The sequence below is a fragment of the Pocillopora verrucosa genome, chromosome 1 (assembly GCF_036669915.1).
Source record: "Pocillopora verrucosa isolate sample1 chromosome 1, ASM3666991v2, whole genome shotgun sequence".
NCBI lineage: Eukaryota > Metazoa > Cnidaria > Anthozoa > Scleractinia > Pocilloporidae > Pocillopora > Pocillopora verrucosa.
Window position 1 is genome coordinate 27,674,771 of NC_089312.1, and position 20,884 is coordinate 27,695,654.

Below are 20,884 nucleotides of genomic sequence, written 5' to 3' on the forward strand. Positions count from 1 at the left end.
CTGTAAAATGCAATGGCATTTACAAATAACGTGTACATGGGGAAATATCCGTGATCAACTCTGACTTTATTATTCTCAGGTGATTAGCGTTTACAAGAAGACTGAAAAACTCATTACATAGTTACAAGAATGTATAAAGAGGAGAATTTCTTTTATAAGGATGATGAAACTCTTACATGGACCAAACTGTCCCTATAAACTTAGCAATCATATCAATAAATATCAAAATCGAAAGGCGCCCTTGCATAGTAAATTGCAAATAAGTCAATTTATTTTCAAATAAAAGTGTGCGTGACCAGAAACTTTACCAAATAATTTCTACTGTTAGAAGATAAAAAAAATTTCCAAGGACTTTAAGGTTCTAAATATTCCTGGATGAAGGCTGCTTAGTGTGTTGTTGTGGATATACCTGTGATTTGATTGGAACGATTGTCAAAGGCGTTGATACTGTCCGTGTATTGATTAACGCCTCCATATGCAGGGTGCGGAGTGTAGAGTGACTGGTGCATAGTGAGGACTGCGCTGTGGCATTTAATTGCTTGTTTTGACTCGGGCAGAAAACACATGGAAGACGAAACGTCAGTACTGTTGTCGGATCTTTCCGTCCTTAGGGCTCGACAATTTATGATTACACAGCCGAGTCAAACTATTATAACTTCTAACAGAACGTTGACAAAATCCATCCACAAAATATGACTTCCTATGACACAGTTCATATATGAATCGACAAAGAGTAAATTCCCCGAAAGTCACAATTTTTCCTGCTAAACTAGGAGCTACTAAAGGAGCAGACCCAATGAAAGAAAGGTAGGTAAAGTTCACTCACAGGATATTCAAATGTGGATTGCGATCAAATAGGATTGGAGGAAGGTCTTTCAGCTTGTTTTTGTTTAATATCCTATTTAGCCAGAACAGTCAAGAAGATTAGCTGTTAGCTTATCACAAGAATAACAAAGATGTATTAACGAAATCATGACCTTAGGCTCCCTGAACTTTTCCCTCCAGTCTGAAGTTCTTTTTCCTCTATGGGTTCAACGTCAATATGAACCAAAAAGAAGTCTGTCAGGACCATACCTACTTTTTTTGACCACATCATATCGATCGTGACATATTATAAATAAATGGTATGACATGTTTCTTTTTCCTTACGTAACTAAGACAACATTTTTATTTAAATCACAACTGTAATGAAGTTGGCAAACGTAATTCAACGTACAATGCTTTAAGATTGCTGAGGTTGGCAAGCAAGTCAGATGGTAGCTCCTCCAAATGGTTATCACTCAGGTTTCTGTAAAATGCAATGGCATTTACAAATAACGTGTACAAGGGGAAATATCCGTGATCAACTCTGACTTTATTATTCTCAGGTGATTAGCGTTTACAAGAAGACTGAAAAACTCATTACATAGTTGCAAGAATGGATAAAGAGACTGAAGAGAAAATTTGTGGGAGTATAATGCATTGATAAAACGCGACTTGTCATAAACATAACCAGTGGCCTTGAGTCTCACTACTCCAAAATTCAGTTCCTTAATGAGTTCGTAAATAAACCCCTTCAAGCGGCTAGTATGTCGGCGGATAAAGTCCACAGCTCGAAAATTGACTGAGAAATCAATATTAGGCCGAGAAGCGAAGCTTAGAGGGATACCTTGAAATTTTGAGGACACTATCTCATGCCCAGCAAAGGACATTGTCAGCCAACACATACTATTAAACCAGAAAGGAGTTCTTCATTTTATAACCCTCCCATTAATTTTCATCTCGCGCGAAAGCCACTCGTAAAAAAAGCCAGTGTTTATCTGATTGCAGATGCGTATTTTAATATTAATTATCACTGGACTCAAACGACTCTGTTTTCCTTCCGTGTAAAATAATAGAGATGGAGAGAGGTGCTTTTAAAGTCAGGAACAGGGAACGGGCAACTAGGAACGGTATTCTGGGACCGAAGTAGAGTCGTTACCCGCATGTAAATTCAAAATAGCAGACGACGACGCGGAAAAGCAGTCTCAGCATCAGTTATAACTCTTTATGGAAGCGACCTTCGAACTTTATTCCACGTCAAGTGTCGAAGTCAGTAACCAGCATTAGGACTAAGAGGACCACCCTTACTTGCCCTTGCATCATGTCATTCTTGAAATATGTAAATAAATGCCACAAATTCTCCCTGCTATTCTATTTTTCCTGATCCCTGTATAGCATACGAAACATTAACTACAACTGTAATAAACTGTCACTCAGGTCTCTGTAAGAGCGAATCTATTTACAACAACAAAAACCCATAAAAAACTCTGATTAATTTCAGAAGTAATCAACGTTTACGAAGCCAAAATATTTAGCACGCAGAGCAAAAATGATAAAGTCTTTTACTATGTAACGCACAATTTTTCGTTTTCTTCTCAAAGAATAGAAGAGATTGTAATTTTTTGTCCCTTGCTGTCTTTTCAGTTGGTTGCCAGTTGACAATTTATTAGTTTTATTTAATTGATCGTTCAGCAATGTAAAAGCATAACCTCAATTATTTGATATTTCATGCTTCTCCAGGAGACTCCTTCCATCTCATTCTGTTCTATATTCAGGCATAACTTTGCCTTTAGACAAACAGATATGATAATATAACAGTACTGAAGATCTATGAGTCTTCCTGACTTTGGAAACATGCAGGACGGTAGTTAAAACGAAGCGGATAAAAAGTGACGGGGCTAGTATTTCAAAGCAATAATCCCGCTTTGGGCCTGTTTAGAAACTTATTACGATGGCTGTTTTTTATTTTAATACAAGTAGAAGGCGTTTACCACTTGTCTAAAATGACCCCAGGCCGACTAACCGTATGAATGAATAAATATCATTTTAAGAGCTTTCATGAGATTTTGAGAGCTTTCATGAGATTACCATAAGAATAAAGAATATTTCAATGATCGGGGCAGACGGTTTTGATATACAACGGTCAGGTTACAATTCATTATTAATGACCTGGTCTGGTCTGTCGCTTCCAACCAAGGCGTTTTTTCCCGCCTGTATGTTAATTAACGCCTTTGTATGCAGCTTGAAGTAAGCGTTCACTCTGCCAAGGTCACTTGTCGCGTAACTCTAAACATACCTTTAAAAATCTGGTGCCGAAATTACGTCTCAAGAACGAGGCTGAGAGCGAAGTCGCTCTCATCGTTAGAAAAAATGAAGTGCTGTGCTGGCGAAAATGAGCGACTGTTTCACGAAATTTAACGTGATGGAGTGAGTAACTATTAGTGAGAGAGAGGCTATCAGCTAAGTAATGGCGGCAAAAGAAAGAAAAAAAAAGGTGTAACTGTCCCATTTCCGGGTGCCTCCGTTTGCACGAGTTTCTTAAGCTAGTTAACTCCACCAGTCCACAAACTAAATAATCTTAAATTTGTTAACGGGACTACGGTTAGCCTAACCTTGGCAGAGACGAAATCCCAAGAAGTATTTTTTCACAGCTATTCGACAATTTTTCATTGTGTTAATTGTCACTCGTTACAATGAGGTTGGGAACCTTCTGCGATAGAGGGCCAGTCCGCTAACGTCTTGAACTGAACGCGATGCTCAACGGATTTGCTTGAAATGGGTCATTTCCGCAATTCCCAGTGTTCTCACGATATTAAAGAAATCTGGTGCTAAAATTACGTCGCGAGAACGAGGCTAAGTAGGAAGTGCCGTGTGAGTGAAAATGAGCGAAACTTTTTAGAAATTCAATGTGGAAAAGAGAAAAGTAATTTGTGGGATGGAAGATATCAGTTAAGTGATGGTCGCAAAGGAAAGAAAAAAGGGAGAACTGTTCCATTTATGCATTGCAGCAATAAAGCAAATAAAAGTAGCCGCCTCTGGAAAAGACCACTAAACGTTGTTGGATGCTTAGACATACGCCTTCTTTGACATTTCAAATTTCTTGTTTAGCGTCTGCATGCAGCCTTGCTTCAGTTGTTTTCATGTCATTATTTATCATATTATTATAATCAAACGAATTAAGGTACAAACAACAGGATAGTACTAAGCAAAAGTAACTAAATGAGAATAAAAGAGTAACGATTTAAAAAGAAACCAAGACAATTTGTAAATAAGATCGTTTCGCTGTAATACTGTAATAATTACACGAGAGGTTCTATGACCGAGACTAATGAAAAGGCTGATGATTCTGTGACTTAATTAAAACAAAGAAAAGACCTACGTACTTTGGTTGACGAGTCGCACTAAAAAAAATAGCAAAGACACTTGAGATAGCGGTAGCTTGGATCCCACTGATCGTAGCAAAGGTAGCGCTGTGGCCTCAACCAACTTCTTCTTTTTTTAAACGGTGCGCGTTGCACTTTTAAAGTTTATGCCGCGTGAAGAAAGCTAAGGCGTTGCAAAAAGTAGCGCTCACAATAGGAACTATTTCCTAGGCAGCAAAGATTCCAAAGTTGTGATACAATTCCAGGAAAGCTCGATTTCTACCGACGCCTTCATTGTAGATCACGTAATTGACTACATAATAACTAAATATAAATCAAAAGGAAGTTTGTAGGAAATTAGTAGAAATAAACGGTGTTTCGAAACTAACAGTCTTATGTACCCATCGTAATCAGAGTTTGCATACTCAACGACTGAGAAGTATTCCAAATGCAGCTCATTCGCAGTCCATTCGGAACTCATAAAAGAATACTCCTGTAACGCTAAGGGTTTGCTGCAATATCGTTTATCCGTCAATGATATAAATATTAATCAACTGGTTCTCAAAGATCTATTTTCTTTAAAAGACATGTATTTTTGTCTAACCAAATTGTCCCGTTACAGGGCGTTATCCATATCTTTCATCATTTTCAATTACATCGTAACTTCTAAAGCTGTTTTCATTGAGAGACGATAACTTTTCCCAGCAGGACCAGATGTAGGTTCGAGTTTCCTTTGCATAGTTGCAACCATCTCTAACCTATGCAGCCGTTTGTGTTTCTCAGGCCCGTGAATGAAGCAGTCCGGTAAACCAGTTGTAGCTGGCAGTGCTCGAAAGGTACGAAACGGATGCTTAGTTTCTCTTATAGCAGCAGTTGTGTGCAACATACTGCTCGTTGAATTCTTAATAATAAGCATCACCTGAACTAAGTTGCGATGTACGAGTGTGATTCTTAGTATGTGTTGTCACTAAGCCCAGGGTTAGGTTTTTTTATCAAACTATAGGTGTCCAAATACAGCATGAGCCACTAGAGCTCAGATCAAAACATTGAAAGTTTTGTCGAACATGATTGGTTATTGACAAGCTGATCTTTAACACCAGTCCTATAATAAAATATGAAACGGGTCAAAAAGAAACCGCACTAAAGTCCAATGCAAATAATTGATTCAAAACAGTCATTTTTTTTCCAACATGTATCTCCTGGCATAAAACGCACCGGTCCAGTGCAGGTTTCGCTTATACTGGTTTCATTAACTACGATGTATTTTTTCTAAATCCTTGATCAGAATGATTCATTTTCACTCGACTGTTCACTATGCTGCATCAAGCTTGATCAAAATGTACAGAAATATCGAGAGAAATATCTTGACACGGTATGAAGAAAACTCCATAAAAAGCGTATTTTCCTCATTTCTGGTCTTTTGTCCTTACAGTCTCAAAGTATGTATCGATATATCGATAACCCGCCATCCTTTTGCACGAGTTTCTTAAGCTAGTTAACTCCATCAGTCCAACAAACTAAATAATCTTAAATTCATTAACGAGACTCTGATAAGCCTAACCTTGGCCGAGACGAGCAGCCAGGAAGTATTTTTTCACAGGTATTCGACAATTTTTTTATTGTGTTAATTGTTACTCGTGAAAATAAGGTTGGGAATCCTTCTGCGATAGAGGGCCAGTCCTCTAACATCTTGGATTGAACACGATGCTCGACCACAAGACGTTGTTGGATGCTTAGACGTACGCCTTGCTTGAGTTGTTTTCATCTCACCATTTGAATGTTGCTTTTTTTTCCTTGTTGATTCTTACGAAGCGGGGGCCTACTGTAATTTTCGAAACGAAACAGGACGAAACGAATTGGAAATCTATAATTTGCAAAATAAAAATCTTGTTTTTTTCGAAATGAAGATCTGTATTTGCGAACAGAGAATACTCAGCCTAGCAGCATGATAAATGCAGCTTCTAAGCAGCGCATTTAAAAATGAGAAAATAGTTCCCAGGTAACACTTAAAAACTTTCCGCAGATATTGCTGACTTTTCAGTGATTTAAATTCAATTTTTCTCGAATATTTACTTCCTTTGAAACTCTTTTTTTTTTACGCGACTAAGTTCTCCGATCACTAGGCGCTATCAATTTCTATTCTGCAGTTTTAATTTAATCACCTGGGTAGTCAGATTTCCAGCCTCAGATATAACAGTTTATTGGAAATATAGGAAGTTGGAGAAGATGAGTTCTCACCCAAGAGAAGAAAAGAAAAAAGAAATCAGAAGTCCAGATTAAAGCAATCTATACTCTCTTCTACAATGGGCAGACCAGCTTTTTCTCAGTTAAGATCGACTCTAAAAGCTGCATCTATTCGTTCACTACCCTCATGTAAGGGTTTGACTGCCGTTCTTGCTTCTTCTCGTTATTCCAATACTTATTTCAAGAATTATTCAGTTGTTCATTGTCAGGTTTGAATGAAATGATATTTGGTCAATTTCCATATAGAATATGGAGAATACATAACAATCCATTTCCCCACAGTTGCACAGATAAAAAGAAATTGAGGAACAGGTAAGTATGAACAAGTGCAATTTATTTGAATCAATTGTCATAAGATTCCTTTTACGATAGTGAAGAGCCCACTAAAATTTGCCGCGCTCTCGACGCTTAACCCTTGTCTCTCAGTTGGTAGCAGCAACCAAGTACTATCCGGTAGCACGAGTTTGATTCCTGTCGCAGCGCGAATATTTTAGAAAGCTTCTTTTTTGAAATTTCTTTGAGCATACGGTCAACTTGCAAGGATCATATCGTAAGCTATTTCTTATCCATCGATCAAAATCAAATTCATTTCATTTAATTGTAACCAATTTAATAGACCGCTCAGTTAATTCAGTCCTGCATAAGGCTACGAAAAACAACCGACATTTTACTTTTGTTTGTTGACAATGATCAACAGACTCACTCAAAGGATAAATGATAAGTTTAGTTAACAATACTTCACAATTTTCACCAAGGTTACAATTTAAAATACTTAAGTCAAGTCTATAGGAGAGAAACAACAAAAACGCCATACGAAACGTAACTGTCGATTATTGTGGCAGCTTGTTGAACTAAATAGTTTACGTCATTCTAGTTTAACATCGGAGAGAATGTTTTTAATAAAATTTTTCGCGTTGTTTCTCTTTGCGTCTCTCCGCCAGTTTTGCTCTGAACAAATATTTGTTTTGAAGAATTAATCCTGAGGACTCGTAACTCTTTCCCTTTAGCGGAGCCTTTCTTTTCCCCCGCTGGGTGACACGTTGTGTAGAAGGTAGCTTCTGAAAATTCAGCCGTTTTGATTGATGGGTGGTGTTTATTAACTTGGTCCATGAACATTGTCAATCGCCAAAATTAAAACTCGCCAAAATGGTAAGGTAAATTAAGCGAATTTCAGCTAAAATCATTATCAAATATAGTTACATATCAACAATGTCTAACAAAATCATGAGAGAATCTTTTATATAACCTTAATACTGCAATCAAGGACAATTTAGGATTGGCCCTGTTCCTGATTTTAAGCAGCCAGAGAGTGCTACTCACAAGAACTGCAGTAGAGTCAATCCATCAAAAACTTTTGGTGGTAGTTCTTTTAACTGATTACCATTTAACCACCTGTAATAAAGGATGTCGATGGTAGGTTAGCAATAACTATGACAATAACTACGACAATAATTATGGCAATTTATTTGTTTATTTTGTTTCCCTTACTGCTTTCCATTGAGCACATTTACTAACAGGGAAACGTTTCGCATAATTGAAAGGCACTCAACATGTTTTTTGCTTTACTTTATTCTGCACACCCAGTATTTTCTAATGAACTAAATAATAAAATTAGTAAATAACTACAGAGAAAGCACTTTGATATTGTGCTTACATACATTCGGTCGCTCTATCTTTGAATAAAAGTCACTGTGACTAAAATTTTAACGATCGATTTCTATAATTTACAAAATTATATATATATATCGATATTTCAAGCTCTTTTTAAATTCCGTCACAGGTTTGAATTATCGAAAGACGACAGTAGTAGCGTCTTTTTTGCCATACATTCGACCAGGATACATTGCACAGAGACTACTCTGTGTATTTGCGCCCTGTTTACAACGTCAAGTCTCCAACTCATTTCTGCCAATCTTCATACCATTCATACCATCTATGCGAACCTACCTGTGGTCGAAGTTAAGGGACTTTAAAAGAAGGACCTACTATAATGGTGTGCGCGCACTCTTATTTTTTCTAATTGTTCTTTATTATTTCGGTGACTTACTAGTCTATTTTGATAAACCGTTCGGTTATATACGAATACCTGGCCGAGTTCTGAGCGTCCTTTATTCAGAATGGCTTCCAGGTAGGTCAGAGTTTTCTTTAAATTTCACTCTCATAAGATGTGTTCACTTCTCGATAGAAAGGATGCGACCACTTTTTCGAGTTAAATGGAGGCTATTTTCCCAAACAACACAGCATGTGCTTGTCCTATCTAATTCCTCTAAAGCCATAATGATTTTGATCGCTCTATCAGATTCATGGCATCGGTTATTGCACTTCCAGTGTTCAGATTGGGTCACTCAATTTACTGAAGTGTTGCTCGATGAATTCTTTTTCACTATCACTTTGCTTTTTACCATCCTTATATCTAACGCACAATTGTGGACTGGCCGTTAACTATACGTACAACTCTACGTAAGTAACATGACATGTGTGTTGTAACAAACTGCATCTTAACCGTCAGTTTAGCTGCCAGTTCCTACTAACAAAATACTACGAACACTTGGTCATGCGAGTTCAGTAAAAAAAACCTAGGTCATCCGGGTCCATCAAAATACCAGTGTTGTAGCCGCCCAAGAGAAGACCTTTGCCCCTCAAGTAACGCTTCTCTCGTGCTCTCCAAACCTTCTGCGTGTATTCATACTTCGATATATGCACAATTACCAGCAAAAATTTTGCCCGTGAAGAAGGAGAATGTTGAATAAATTTTGATTAAGAACTAACCTAGGAATCCATCAAACACAATGTTGAGGGGGGCATTTCAAGTATATGTGGTTGTACATGCTCAACTAACATGATGTTGGACAAAACATGTTTGATCAGGACTAGAGTATACAGTTGTGACTCAGACGTAACTATCCCTTACTTGGCTGAGCTCAGCTTTCACCCTAGACTGTTCAATTTCCATCCGATCAAGTCAATGATCCTTAAAATAAAGAAATTTACACCCAGCTCCCAGGCAGAATAGAAAAGAGAGTCTCAGCCAGGTCCAACGCGCCAAACATTAGCCATTAGCCATAATAACGATAAGATCGATGTCTCATCCCTCCACGATTCCTTTTCTGAGGTTAGTGGCTTATAGCAACTTTCACTTTTTTCTTTATTGCTGCGCAAAAAATAATCTAGTAGTTTAGCTCGGAAACAATGCAAGGTCAGCGAATACCAAGCCAAATCATTATCGCAAATTGTTATATATTAATTATATCTGATACGAACTTGAGAAAATGTTTCGTTTGCAATCTAGAAAAGATTTAGAATTGCCCCTTTTTCTGATTTTATTCAGCCTTGTGAATAACCGCATTATTCATAGAGCCAAAGAGTGTTACTCACAATTTCTGCAGCCTGGTCAGTTTATCAAAAATGTTTGGTGGTGATGAAGGATGTCCAGGGCAGGTTAGTAATGACAATGACATAAATTATTGAAACTCGTGAAATCTACCACATTTACATTTTCTCTCAGTATCATAATTTTTTCCTTGCTGATTTGCACGAAGCATATTTTGCTGTAACAGGACAACGTTTCCTTCTATTGGCAAGCACTTTACATGTTTTATCCTTCCCTATGATCTGCTCACCCACTCTTTTCTAATGGTACTGTACTTTCTTTCCGCATAGCACGTTGGTGATGTCGATCTCACAGTCGTGTTTCTACCTCATTTATGCACACCTCATATAAGGTAATTCAATGTAGACATAAGAGCATTTATGACGATTACATTGAATAAAGGGAAATACATTTTTGAATTAATTATGTACTTAATTTATTTCATTGCACTGTCCATATCACACTGCTAAGAAAATAATTATGATATTACGCGAACTCTGATCTGCTAACTCGATAATTATGTGGATCAACCTTATTTGGCTCGTGATAACAAAACCGAAGAAAATAAACAAAACAAAACAAAAATGAAAAATACTTGTTTTCACAATATCCTGCGTAGGTTATTAAGCCAGTAAACTGATTGAATAAACAGTCTACTGCTAAATTGAGTTTTCAACCGCCGAAAAAATTGAAAACGTTGAACATTACCCTTCACCTAATTTTTAGAGACAAGAGAAGAAAAGACGAGCGCTTTGCTTCGGTAATTGGTTTCTTAGATGCTGATTACCATGCTTTAAGTGGTAGCGTTCCCAGTGGAGTGAACAAGAAACATGGTTTTGAAGACACAGTTGAAAAAAAATTGCCACCCTTTGTGATTGATCTCGTAAACTATCCCTTCAAAGTAATAAATAGCAATCCATTGCCCACGGGGTTGCACAGGATGACGATCGAAGAATAAGTAACTATAAACAAGTACGATTTATTTCAATAAGTTGTGATCACATTCATTTACGAGAGTGAAGAGCCCACTAAAAGTTGCCTCGCTCCCAACACTTAGACTGATCAGCATAGTCACTTTAATACTGAGAAATGATGTAATAACTTTGCATCTTTCTTTTGAGAAAACCTCGGCCGAGGAGAGTCTCCTCTCCACGTCAACTTTGTTAATTCCACTTACTCGATGTTAATAAAGTACAATGGATAAGCTTTGTGGAAGTACAACACATTGATAAAACACGACTTGCCATAATCAAAACCAGTGGCCTCGGGTCTCGTAACTCCAAAATTTATTTTCTAAATTATTTTGTAAATAGACCCCTTCAGGCGGCTAATTAAGTCCACGGCTAAGATATTGACCGAAAAATGAATATCCGGCCGAGAAGCGAAGCTTCCAGGGAAAACTTAAGATTTTGAGGACAATCTCTCAGCCAAGGACATTATCAGCCAACATTTAGAAACGTGGAAAGAATCCCCAGGTGACGCTAAGAACTCTCCGCAGATATTTTTGACTTTTCAGTGATTTTAATTCAATTTTCCTCGAATATTTTCTTACTTTGAAACTCATTTTTTATACGACTAAGTTGTCCGATCGCTGGGTGCTATCGATTTCTTTTCCTGCATTTTTAATAACATCGGTAAGGATCTCTTAATCAAATTTCATGTTTCATTTATTAAAATTTATTGTTCAAATTGGAGAAAATGAGGTATCACCCGATAGGAAAGTACACGTCGCTTTAGTTAACTTAGTGTGATTGTAATGACATGATACTTGGGGACTATAAATATTATGTAAGGTTTTCCATACATTCCGCCTGTTTGTATTCTCTTACGTCGCAACTATATTTGGGCAAAACTTCTTTTATATCACAAAGAGCCCGTAATGTAACCACATCATAACATAATCTGCAAAGCTGGATCATGGTTAATATAGCATCATACTGCTATCACGATCACGATTTTTACGTTAAAATAGACATTTGCGTTCATGATTTCTGTAAGTACTTAAGAGCGACGGTCAGGAAATATCGACCATTGAGTGGCAAGAGTTGAAAAATGAAATTCGCGTATTTTCTGACCAAAAAAAGCTACTAAGAATAGAAGAAATGTATTTCTGTTTCTTCCGGAGCGCTTTAATTCTGAGAAAACTGAGAAAAACAAATTTGACGATCCCGAAAGGTCCCGCAAGCAAGTGTGAAATTGATATTTGAAACTGACTTTTGGTCTTCAAGGAAAAACGATTCAAAGGATCATGACACCGAATTTTGATAGAGTGAGTGCCGTACTTTCCCAGAAACTATATGACTTATCTTTATTGTTGTTCATAAATAGCAAACAACGCGCAGGAAAGTGCTGTATTTTCAAACGTGAAAAATCTCGCAAATACCTCCTTAATTCAAATATTTTTTTCACTATGTAACATAATTCAGATTTTCCTTTTAACTATGTCATTAGAGGGATTTAAGGTTGTCCTTGATAATATGTTAGAATCAGCATGGGGTTTCTTTACAGCGCCTCACGCGAAGGTTTTGAGATGACAGTAATTCATTCAAATTTTTTACAACGGCTGAGTAAACAATTCTTGTTGCGTGACCGTAACGTCAAGCGGAGTTTTTACACAGCGAAAGCGTACTGAAAACGATTCTGGTGTGAGCTTTTGGTCCTTTTTTATTGAAAAAAAGGTAATCGGCCAAAGAGAGGTTATTTTTTCTCATTGTTAAGGTGGAAGTTTTCCTTTTCAGTGTAAGATGTTTTCCCTGATAAGTATCAGGATGTAATTTTATTAGCTCTCGGCTAACCTGTTTAACTTTTATACTTGTTTTTTTCGCTTCCTTTGGTTTCAGAAGAATCGGAACAGAAAGACAAATATCATAGATACTTTTTAAATTGATATTTTCTTCAATTGTGAGGATTCATTTTCATTATTTGTTGAAGAAATGACAGAGTTGGCTAAAGCTCGAAGCAGTTTACTAGCCGTAGTAAATTGAATTAGTCAATTAAATGCAAAGAGGGAAAATTTAATTAGCGAAGTTGGAGTGAATTTGTTTTGCCAGTTTTGTGTCATCATGGACGTTAAGTGCTCTTTTAGCTCCTTAGTCGGCGGTTCTTGCTCTTATGACCCCAGAGATAGGAGCAGATCAACTGAGGTTATTCCATTTCTGAACTGCAAAAGAGACATCGCGGGTCATAAGTCTTCCTTGTCAATAACTGACGTAGAAACCGAAATCGAACTTATTTTGGGAAGAGTATCTACATCCTTTTCTTCGGAGTTAGACCTTTCGGAATTAACGATTTGTCCCCGGCACCGCTCATCCCTTGGTATTGGGTGGCGTCGAGGATCGAATCTGTGCCGAGTTCCTCCACCAATCTCGAAGCACGGCGGACAAGCCCCAAAAAACGTAAAGGCAGAAAGAGGACTTGGCAAAAGTGCTTGTTATTTGATATGGAAGAAACTGGGAATTTTTATTCCAGTTGGTTCAGGTCGCTTTTGCTCTAAAGGAATCTTCTAGTAAAAGAAGAACAGTGATTCTGTTGAAATAAAGTGTCCAAATTTCTCCGTGCGACTTTGTTTGCGAACGAGAGGCAAGTTGATGTATGCAAATTTCACGTAAATGATTAGCCAATTTTGTGACTCCGACCACAAAAACCGATATTCTAATTTTTCTAAAAAATAAAAAGCTTTTGGCGAGAACAATTCACATCAGGTATCTTATCTAACTAAAAGCTATTTATGGACAAAAAACCAAAGAAAGCGATTTTTCAACTCTTGCCACGAAATTAAGATTTTGGTCGATATCTCCTGACCGTCGCTCTTAATCTCTTAACACTAATGAACACGCATGTAACAAGTAAAGACGCTTACTCTCGTTCATCTATCAATTAATCAGATGATATCTACTTACAATCTAGTTAAGCTGGTCAGGTTGTCAAATATTCCCTCTGGCAACGTTTGGAGCTCGTTGTCCGAGACGTCACTATAGTTGGGTTGAAAAGAAGAAAAAAATCAGAAGTCCAGATTAAAGCAGTCTATTCTCTCTTCAATATTAGGTAGACCAGCTTCTTCTTCGTCGTGATCGATCCTAAAAGCTGCAGCTATTCATTCATTGCCCGCATGTTAAGTTACGACTAACGTTCTTGCTTCTACTCATTATTCCAATAATTATTTCATCGATTACTCTGTTGGTTATTGTCAGGCTTGAAGAACAGGTAAGCACGAACAAGTACAATTTATTTGAATTAATTGCCATCAGATTCCCTTACGATAATGGCGAGCTCACTAAAATTTGCCACGCTCTCGACTCTTACTGTCTCACGGTTGGTAGTAGCGACCAAGCACTATTCGGTAGCACGAGTTTGATTCCAGTCGCTGCAATAATATTTGTCAAGTCTTCTTTTTTAAAATTTCTATAGACGCACGGTCAACTTGCAAGGATCCTGCCGTCAGTTATTTATCATCCATTGGTCAAAGTTTAATCATTTTCATTTAATTGTAAGCAATTAATAGACCGCTCAGTTAATTCAGTCCTACATAAGGCTAAAAAAGCAACCGACATGTTACTTTTCTTTGATGACACTGATCAGTACTCGCTCAAAGGATAAAAAATATGTTTACTATACAATACTTAATAATTTTTGATAAGGTTAAAATTTAAAATGCTTATGTTATGAGAGAGAAACAACAAAAACGCCATACGAAACGTATCTGTTGATCAATGTGGCAGCTTGTTTAACTAAAATGTTTACGTCCTTCAAATTTTACTTTTTAGAGTGTGTTGTTAATGAAATTGTTCGCGTTGCCTCTCTCTGACTTTCCCTGCCAGGTGTGTTCTGAACAAAGTTTTGTTTTGAAGAATTATTTCTGAGGAGTCGTAACTCTTTGGCTCTAGCGAAGCCTTTGTTAGCTCCCGTTGGGTGACGCGTTGCGTAGAAAGTGAACTAGAATGTCTCTGTTGGTTTGAAGTGGGTTCTTATATCGAGAACTGACTCTCTGTTGAATCTTTCACCCTTATAGACAGTTGTGTCTAAGAAATTAGCTTCTGATGTTTAAGCCGTTTTGATTGTTGTTTGGTGTTTATTAACTTGGTCAATGAACTGGTTGATGACATTGTCAATCGCGAACATTAAGACCCGCCAAAATGGTAAGGTAAGTTAAGCGAATTCCAAGCCAAATCATTATCAAAAATAGTTCAAGATCAACAACGTCTGACAAAATCTTTAGAGAATCTTTCACATGAATTTAATACTGCAATCAAGGACAATTTAGGATTGGTCCTGTTCCGAATTTTAAGCAGCCAGAGAGTGCTACTCACAAGTTTTTCAGCCGAGTCAATTCATCAAGAAGTTTTGGTGGTAGTTCTTTTAACTGATTCTCATGTAACCACCTGTAATAAAGGATGTCGATGGTAGGTTAGTAACAACAATGACACTAATTCTAATTATGGTAATTTATGAAATCAAGCATACCGACGTTTATTTCCTATTCATTTATTTTGTTTTCCTTACTGCTTTCCATTGAGCATAATTGCTAACAGGGAAACAGGGAAACATTTCACACAATTGAAAGACACTCGATGATTTTTTTTTTCCTTTCCTTTATTCCGCTCACCCAGTGTTTTCTAATGAACTTAACAGTCAAATCAGTATATATCAACAGCGAAAGCACTCTGATGGTGCATTTACATAGATTCGGTCACTCTTTTTTCGAATAAAAGTCGCTGTGACACAAATTTTAACGATCGATTTCCATAATTTACAAAAAAAAAAGAAAAAAAAACATAACCACTCACAAAAGTTCCAAGGACATTAAGGTCTTGAATATTCCCGGATGAAGGCTGCGTAGATTGTTGTTGTAAAGATACCTGTGATTTGATTTGAGCAATGGTCAGACTTCTTTTCAAAAACGCAAACAGCCACCTTTGTTATCTGTTAGGAAGCAGTGTAAAACAAACTCGCTTTCTTTATGTCCTCAGCGCAATCAGAGTTTAAAAACTCAACGACTGAGTAGCTCTAGAGATGCAGCTTTATATGAGCTGCTCATTCAGAACTAAGAAAAAGAATCATTAAATAACGCCAATGGTTTGTTGCAATATCGTTTAGTTGCCGTATCGTATACAAAACCTAGCTTTCTTTACGTGGTCTTTGTAATTGTGAAGATTCTAGAGGTTGCGGCTTACTCAAACCCTTAACAACTACAGGGGTGGCGCGGTGCGAGGTGACAATAATTCAAACTCCACTTGGTAGATTTAAACTGATTTAATGACAGATCAAAAGTGTAGCGATAAGTTTGGTTTAAAAAGCCTATTTATTACTTCAACATAAACCGAGTTGTTACATGTTCAAAAGACCGAAGAAATAACTGACTACATTCCGAATGCACATATCGTTATATAATCATGAGTGGCGCGCTCATAGTGATGAGTTCAACTGCTAGTACCTATGATCGCCGCTTCTATATAGTATTTCACAGTATTTCGTCACAAAAAGTTAAAAGGTTTAGATAAATCGGTTGCGTTTGACAGAAGGGTCATGAAGATAGCGAAGATCGAAGGTAGTTGACCTTGGAAGCAGCAGCAGTAGAAAAAACAGTAGTAGCTGTAGGTGCAGATTAAGTTGTAGAAATGGATAGACGTGATAATTCTCGTGTCATATAAATTACAATCAAACGAAGGTACAAACAACAGTATATTACTATAGACAAAAATAACTAAATGAGAATAAAAGAGTAACGATTTAAAAAGAAACCAAAACAATTTGTAAATAAGATCGTTTTGCTATAATACTGTAATAATGACACTTAGTTGACTAAACGAGACGTTCTATGACCGAAAAAAAAAGGCTGATGATTCTATGACTTAATTAAAACAAATAAAATACTGACGCACTTTGGTTGACGACTCGTACCGAAAAAAAAGCAAAGACAATTGATATAGCGGTAGCTTGGATCCTACTGATCGTAACAAAGGTAACGGTGTGGCTTCAACCAACTTATAGGTTATGATACGTGAAGAAAGCTATGGCGTCGCAAAAAGTAGCGCCCACAATAAGAACTATTTCCTAGGCAGCAAAGATTCCAAAGTTGTGATACAATTCCAGGAAATCTCCATTTCTACCGACGCCTTCATTTTAGATCACGTAATGGACTACACAATAATTGAATATAAATCAAAAGAAAGTTTGTAGGAAATTAGTAAAAACAAACAGCGTTTCAAAACTAACAGTCTTATGTATCCATCGTAATCAGAGTTTGCATACTCAACGACTGAGTAGCATTCCAAATGCAGCTTATTGGCAGCACATTCGGAACTCAAAAAAGAATACTCCTGTAACGCTAAGGGTTTGCTGCAATATCGTTTATCCGTCAAACTGGCCCTCAGGTCGACCCAGCGTTGGAATGAAAAAGTTTTATTTTTGTTTCTTTTTTTTTTCTACACTCTCGGTCGTCTCAGTGACTAGTGCATAGTGAGGACTGTGCTGTGGCATTTAATTGCTTGCTTTGACTCGGGTAGAAACACATGGAAGTCGAAACGTTAGTACTGTTAGACAACATTTTTATTTAAATCACAACTGTAATAAAGTTGGCAAACGTAATTCAACGTACAATATTCGAAGATTGCTGAGGTTGGCAAGCAAGTCAGATGGTAGCTCCTCCAAATGGTTATCACTCAGGTCTCTGTAAAATGCAATGGCATTTACAAATAACGTGTACATGGGGAAATATCCGTGATCAACTCTGACTTTATTATTCTCAGGTGATTAGCGTTTACAAGAAGACTGAAAAATTTATTACATAGTTACAAGAATGTATAAAGAGGAGAATTTCTTTTATAAGGGTGATGAAACTCTTACATGGACCAAACTGTCCCTATAAACTTAGCAATCATATCAATAAATATCAAAATCGAAAGGCGCCCTAGCATAGTAAATTGCAAATAAGTCAATTTATTTTCAAATAAAAGTGTGCGTGACCAGAAACTTTACCAAATAATTTCTACTGTTAGAAGATAAAAAAAATTTCCAAGGACTTTAAGGTTCTAAATATTCCTGGATGAAGGCTGCTTAGTGTGTTGTTGTGGATATACCTGTGATTTGATTGGAACGATTGTCAAAGGCGTTGATACTGTCCGTGTATTGATTAACGCCTCCATATGCAGGGTGCGGAGTGTAGAGTGATTAGTGCATAGTGAGGATTGCGCTGTGGCATTTAATTGCTTGTTTTGACTCGGTTAGAAACACATGGAAGACGAAACGTCAGTACTGTTGTCGGATCTTTCCGTCCTTAGGGCTCGACAATTTATGATTACACAGCCAAGTCAAACTATTATAACTTCTAACAGAACGTTGACAAAATCCATCCACAAAATATGACTTCCTATGACACAGTTCATATATGAATCGACAGAGAGTAAATTCCCCGAAAGTCACAATTTTTCCTGCTAAACTAGGAGCTACTAAAGGAGCAGACCCAATGAAAGAAAGGTAGGTAAAGTTCACTCACAGGATATTCAAATGTGGATTGCGATCAAATAGGGTTGGAGGAAGGTCTTTCAGCTTGTTTTTGTTTAATCCCCTATTTAGCCAGAACAGTCAAGAAGATTAGCTGTTAGCTTATCACAAGAATAACAAAGATTTATTAACGAAATCATGACTTTAGGCTCCCTGAACTTTTCCCTCTAGTCTGAAGTTCTTTTTTCTCTATGGGTTCAACGTCAATATGAACCAAAAAGAAGTCTGTCAGGACCACACCTACTTTTTTTGACCACATCATATCGATCGTGACATATTATAAATAAATGGTATGACATGTTTCTTTTTCCTTACGTAACTAAGACAACATTTTTATTTAAATCACAACTGTAATAAAGTTGGCAAACGTAATTCAACGTACAATGCTTGAAGATTGCTGAGGTTGGCAAGCAAGTCAGATGGTAGCTCCTCCAATTGGTTATCACTCAGGTCTCTGTAAAATGCAATGGCATTTACAAATAACGTGTACAAGGGGAAATATCCGTGATCAACTCTGACTTTATTATTCTCAGGTGATTAGCGTTTACAAGAAGACTGAAAAATTCATTACATAGTTACGAGAATGGATAAAGAGAAAAATTTCCTCTATCATGGTGATGGACGATTTTCTCTGAAAGAAGCAATTGAATTATCCATTCATCTTTGCTTCTTGATATATTTGGCAGCTGGTTGATTAGCTATTTAATGCTTTTATTTTTTCTTGAAAAATTATAGATAGTGTCCTCTCTTGCTGGTTTGTTTGTATTTTTTTTGTCTATTATTTGAATTTATTTGACTTGAATGATTACATGTAATATACGCACAAGATTGTCGTTGTAGCTGGTAGTTTCCATGGAAATGATTTAAGTTGTTTTCCACTGCAGTTAACTTCCACTGACTTGCATTCACAGGGTTCTGGACAATCAATTGTAGTATTTGATGCCAAATAATTGCTTCTTACGGTTTCAACAGCTGTTCAGTTAAATTTACATACGTGATAAGTATTTCCAAAATAAGAAACAAAACTACGTACTGATGACTGATGATTACTAAATATATTTGGTAGAGAGGGCTAAATTATTCGCCAATAGTATTTACGAGAAGTGAAATGTCATCGCTTACCCAATAAAAAAGTAAACACGAACATGGTTTTCTTTGTGACAGACATGACGCGAGAATCACCTGAAAGCACAATAGACAAGATCAGCGCTTAAGATCGAGGCAAACAGGCATGGCAAAGAAATCTATGTGGAACGCATTTTCAGTCTTGTGGTCAAAGGGGAAATAAACTAAGGCGAGCTTGGAAAAATTTGAAGAGCTGAATATAACGAAATCTTGAAAAAGCAACTATAGGCGTACACTAAGGGGCCAGTCTTTATTTATCAATGGTAGGGGAAATGAAGGGGGAATCAGTCGTCGCCAACAGAGTATAAAAATAGAACTGTAGAAAATTGACAGCCGATTGACTTTTAATGAGGGGGACTCATGCAAATATGAAAATGACTATTTATCGCCGAGGGGGGCCGGGGAGGGGGGAGGGGGGAGGGGGGAGGCAGAGGATTTTGTGGACCACGTAGGGGTGAACAGAAACGGAGGGGGATCAGTCGTCGCTAACAGAGATTAAAAATAGAACTGTAGAAAATTGACAGACGATTAATTTTTAATGAGGGGCACTCATGCAAATATGAAAATGACTACTTATCGCCGAGAGGGTGGGGGAGCGGGGGGAGCGATTATCTGAGGAAATCACGTGGTGTTCAGCAGAAGCGGAGGGGGGGGGTAAGTATCGCCGACAGAGTATAAAGATAGAACTGAAGAAAATTGACAGCCGATTAAGTGCGAATGAATGGGGATCATAAGAATATGACAATGACAATGAGCTTTATTGCTGAAGTCCGTCATCAGTCGTGCCTGGTCTGAGACAAGCACAAAGAAAAGCATTTGAAGCCTTTTGAAGCAGTCAGTGTTGACGTTACACTAAGACCTGCGATTCAAACGCACTATAAAAGCATATATATATATATTTTTTACCAATTGTTTTGAACTATTTAATGTACTACTTGCAATTCACAAATGGATGGATTCAATTATTTACCTGAACTACCCCATCGAGTCTCTGGTGTCTTGTAAGCCACAATATTGCACCGTTAAAGACAGAATTGCTAAAATAACGTTATTTGAATACGTTTGCAATAAACTGCATGAAAACGTGGATTTGCATGCATAATTACCGATAATTATGTGGTGGACGATACATAATTAATATCCCGGGGAACTGAAATTGTTTTGAAACTTCCAAACTTTTCAGGAATTCATCTTTCTTTAAAAAACTGAACTGTTCATTTGACTTCTTGTCTCTACTTATGGCAAATATTTGCGTTTTTTCATCTCTTTTTCGTACAATATGTTCAGTGCCTGTCTAAACATGACGTTATTGTCATTGTTGGTTATTTAAAAACTAGCGATCTTTATCAATTAAAGAAAATTCAAATGAAACACGTAGGATGAAATATTTTTAATTCACAAAGAAATTGTGACTGGTGATATGACTGAAGCTGAGGAATACCATTCATTCAGAAATAGATATTAGTAAAGGATGTATTTCCGA

At 37.1% G+C, this 20,884-nt stretch overlaps 1 protein-coding gene across 1 annotated transcript; it reads right to left on the bottom strand.

Annotated features, from left to right (window-relative positions):
* Positions 1-822: 822 nt before the first annotated feature.
* On the bottom strand, positions 823-20,754 carry LOC131780381 (leucine-rich repeat-containing protein 15-like). Its single transcript, XM_066162450.1, has 11 exons — positions 20,372-20,754; positions 19,399-19,458; positions 19,101-19,248; positions 18,659-18,730; positions 18,269-18,340; positions 15,561-15,632; positions 15,084-15,155; positions 13,677-13,748; positions 7,728-7,799; positions 1,217-1,288; positions 823-898 (listed from the first exon to the last, which is right to left on the bottom strand). The coding sequence occupies exons 2-11, from the start codon at positions 19,442-19,444 to the stop codon at positions 823-825; spliced, it is 774 nt and encodes a 257-aa protein (XP_066018547.1). The 5' UTR covers positions 19,445-19,458; positions 20,372-20,754.
* Positions 20,755-20,884: the final 130 nt, after the last annotated feature.

Excerpts from the sequence above, each read along its gene's own strand:
- LOC131780381 (XM_066162450.1), bottom strand. The coding sequence starts at position 19,444 with ATGTCTGTCACAAAGAAAACCATGTTCGTGTTTACTTTTTTATTGG. Across the intron at positions 18,731-19,100 it reads CCAGCTACAACGACAATCTT|AGACCTGAGTGATAACCAAT; the intron begins GTGCGTATATTA and ends TGCATTTTACAG. Across the intron at positions 1,289-7,727 it reads TTGACTCTACTGCAGTTCTT|AAACCTGAGTGATAACCATT; the intron begins GTGAGTAGCACT and ends TGCATTTTACAG.